The sequence below is a fragment of the Nelumbo lutea genome, chromosome 4 (assembly GCF_056320005.1).
Source record: "Nelumbo lutea isolate HS-2025 chromosome 4, American lotus-T2T, whole genome shotgun sequence".
NCBI classification, from domain to species: Eukaryota; Viridiplantae; Streptophyta; class Magnoliopsida; order Proteales; family Nelumbonaceae; genus Nelumbo; species Nelumbo lutea.
The window spans coordinates 83,536,871-83,540,131 of record NC_142687.1 but is presented as its reverse complement, the minus strand read 5'-3'; the positions used below and the strand labels follow the sequence as shown (position 1 = coordinate 83,540,131).

At 38.2% G+C, this 3,261-nt stretch overlaps 1 protein-coding gene across 1 annotated transcript; it reads left to right on the top strand.

Moving 5' to 3' along the window:
• Nucleotides 1-215: 215 nt before the first annotated feature.
• Nucleotides 216-1,583, top strand: LOC148861401 (pathogenesis-related protein STH-2-like). The gene is made up of 2 exons (XM_088940960.1): nt 216-502; nt 963-1,583. Exons 1-2 carry the CDS (start codon nt 319-321, stop codon nt 1,259-1,261), a joined length of 483 nt encoding a protein of 160 aa, XP_088797086.1. The 5' UTR covers nt 216-318; the 3' UTR covers nt 1,262-1,583.
• Nucleotides 1,584-3,261: the final 1,678 nt, after the last annotated feature.

Genomic DNA, 3,261 nt, shown 5'->3' with positions numbered 1-3,261 from the left:
CAAAGTAAACTCTCGATTATTCCCCCTCAAAGTTTAAGTTTTTGAAAAACAAACAAGGACCCACAATTATTAAAGCCAATTCGTTATCATTTAAAATGGTTAGTAGAGAGAGAGAAAAGTCAAGTGTACTGTTGTATAATGAAGTGCTAAGTACGCAGCTCAGATTCCAACAACCTATCCCCATCTATAAATACTATCCCACAAGCTCTTCATCTCCACAATCCAAATACTCACGTTGAGTAATTCACTATCCAACCCAAATTTTCATTTTTTTCCTCCTCAAGCTCGTCTCTTTTAATTTATTTTGTGCAGGCAAACATGGGTGTCACCACTTACACTCAGGAGTTCACAACCTCCATTGCTCCATCTAAGATGTTCAAAGCTTTGATCCTTGATTCACACAACCTAATTCCCAAGCTCATGCCTCAGTCCATAAAGAGCATTGAAATTACTGAAGGAGATGGTGGGGCTGGAAGCATCAAGCAAACCAACTTCCCTGAAGGTAATTATACTTTTATTAACTTTAACTTGGTAGTAGGGGTGTCAATGGATCAGAACCAAAAAGACATATTGAATTGGACCAGTCCAGATATATTAATCTAAAGTATTTATTGGATGGATTGGATCTGGTCCATCTGTAATGGATTTATTTATACCCATTGATAGAAGATAGGAACATGGCTGTCAATGGACCAGGTTTGTATTGGAATTAATCTAATTACGTTAAAACTAATTTGAACAGATTGAATGGTCCAAACATTGAATTTCACCGATCCAAAATAATTTACTTATTCATTGGGTTGGATTGGTCCTGGCCCCATCTGTAACCAGAGTATTCATATTGGACTGGATCGGATTGGATCAAATCTGATCCTAGTTGGCAGTAAATTAAAATAATTTGGCATTATAGATGTGGTAGAAAAGAAACCAAACTAATTAAGGAAAACATTGTTGATGAGCAGGTGGTCATTTCAAATTCTTGAAGCACCGGATTGATTCTCTGGACAAAGAAAACTATTTCTGCAAGTACAGTTTGATTGAAGGTGATGTGTTGGGTGACAAACTTAAATCGATTGTATACAAGGTTAAGTTTGAGGCATGTGGTGATGGAGGAGCTGTGTGCAAGATGAGAAGCGAGTATCACACTGCAGAAGGTGTCGAGCTCAAGGAAGAAGAAATCAAACAAGGAAAAGAGAAAGCTATGGGGATGTACAAGGTTGTAGAGGCCTACCTCACGGAAAACCCTCATGTCTATGCTTGAGCCTTGAGTTGAGGCTGGGTCTCTAGATCTAATTAATTTGTTGAGATGTTATATATAGTTTGTCTTCCTCTTATTATATGGGTCTTGCAGTGTGATTAATTCTCTGTTCTACTTGCTTTTTTGTAGTATTTATATAATCCTGAGTTTAAGTGTCATATTACATAAGCCTACCCAATGTTGTGGCATTTCACACCGTTGGGAGCGTGCTTGAAATGTTTGATTTGTAATACATACGATTGGATACATGTGGTAAATTCTTCCCTTATTGGTATTAATGGTGGGGTGATTAATAAAGAAATAATAATTTTGTTACATTTTTTCATTGTGGAATTTCTCTACAATATAATAATGTGCCTCATTCCAATATAAAGCTAGCCATGGTTTTCGAATCGTTGTTGATCGGATGGTTGGATCATTCGGCTTAGGAATAGTTCAGGCAACCGGTTCTATTTTACCTCAAATTTGATTTTTGACCAAAAACTGTTAATCAATCAACGATCCATTGATTCGGACGATTGAGCCGTCAACTTGTTCAATCCATTCAACGGGTTTTGACTATTTTTTTAAATTTAATTTATTTTGTCAAAACAAGCTATCCATTCAGACCGAGCAATCAATCCATTAACCCGAAAACCGGTGGCCAAAACGATTCCAGTTTCAGGTCATTTTTTAGGACATTGACATAAAGTAGCATGTCTTTAGAAATCTCTACGTGTTTGGACTATTATAAGTTATAACCATTTTGTTTTGTTTAACTCATTCTTCACTTGACTTCAATTTAAAAAGAATACAAATATAAATATGTGCAGTATAAATACATACAAAATAATATAAAATATAATATTTTGTATTCTACAAATTTGTATTTATACTCCTTTCAAATTGAGCCTTAAGCTTTTCAGTCAAATAGGGGTAAAGTTGGGTTGGTCGATTATGGTTTCAAAAATTTCAACCGCATAGCATTTGGGTTTTGGGTCATTGAAATAGGAATTCCATTCCATCCAACCAAACAACTACTTTGATTCCAATTCCACACCCCTATTCCCACAAACTAAAGAAACTAAAGAGACCCTTTGGTAAATCACCGTGGAAAACGATTTTCATTTTCACTATTATGATGAACTTTTGAACTTGCTTCAGTCATTCTCACCTTCAGTTGTGGTTCATATCACCATTACTGTCTTCATTATCTTCTAAGCCTTATTTCAACTATAAAAAAAGGATTGGCTAACGACTATACGAGTTTGACGAAAGTTTTAATGTCTGACCGCCAGCCTTCAACTGGTAAATAAGTTCATCCCAACAATTCAATAAATTAATAAATGGTCTATCATGTCAGTTTAGATCTGGACAGGACGACTTCAAATTTTAGAAAAAATGACCCAGCTCACTAGGTCTTTAGCGGGGCCTAAATGGGCTGAAAAGCCAACAATGTTAGACCCCGATTTTGTTTTTTGTTTTTCTATTTTTTTGTTTAAATCAAGCATAGTTTTAATCTCTCTCAAATCAATATGGTAACGGTCAAAATGGAGAGACTACCCCATTCCAATTCCATAATGGAGGTGCTCCGCCCTTAACGTTGAATTAATGCATGGATTTCAATTTCTGCACCCAAGATAACCTACCTCTTTCACTCTACGATGCTTCTAATAAGTCTATAAATACCTCCTGATGAGGGCAGATTTGGCCCTCCAGTGAAATTGTGACACGTGGCACCTCATGACAACTAGGTAAACACCCAGCCAACAAATTTACAAAGTTGGTGACCCACCGGGCACCAGTCTGACCGGCCTAGCGCGACTTGCACGTGGCCTGCGCGGCCTGACGCACATGCGGCCTGCGCGACCTGGCCGACCTGGACCAGCCTAGCACATGATCCAGCCAAACCGCCCATAAGACGCCCACCAACAAACTCGATGGCGTACATCCCCCACGAGCTCGGTAGCTCACCAGGGAGCTCGCCAAAGATCCAGGCAGCTCGGCAAAGCTCGCCACAAACA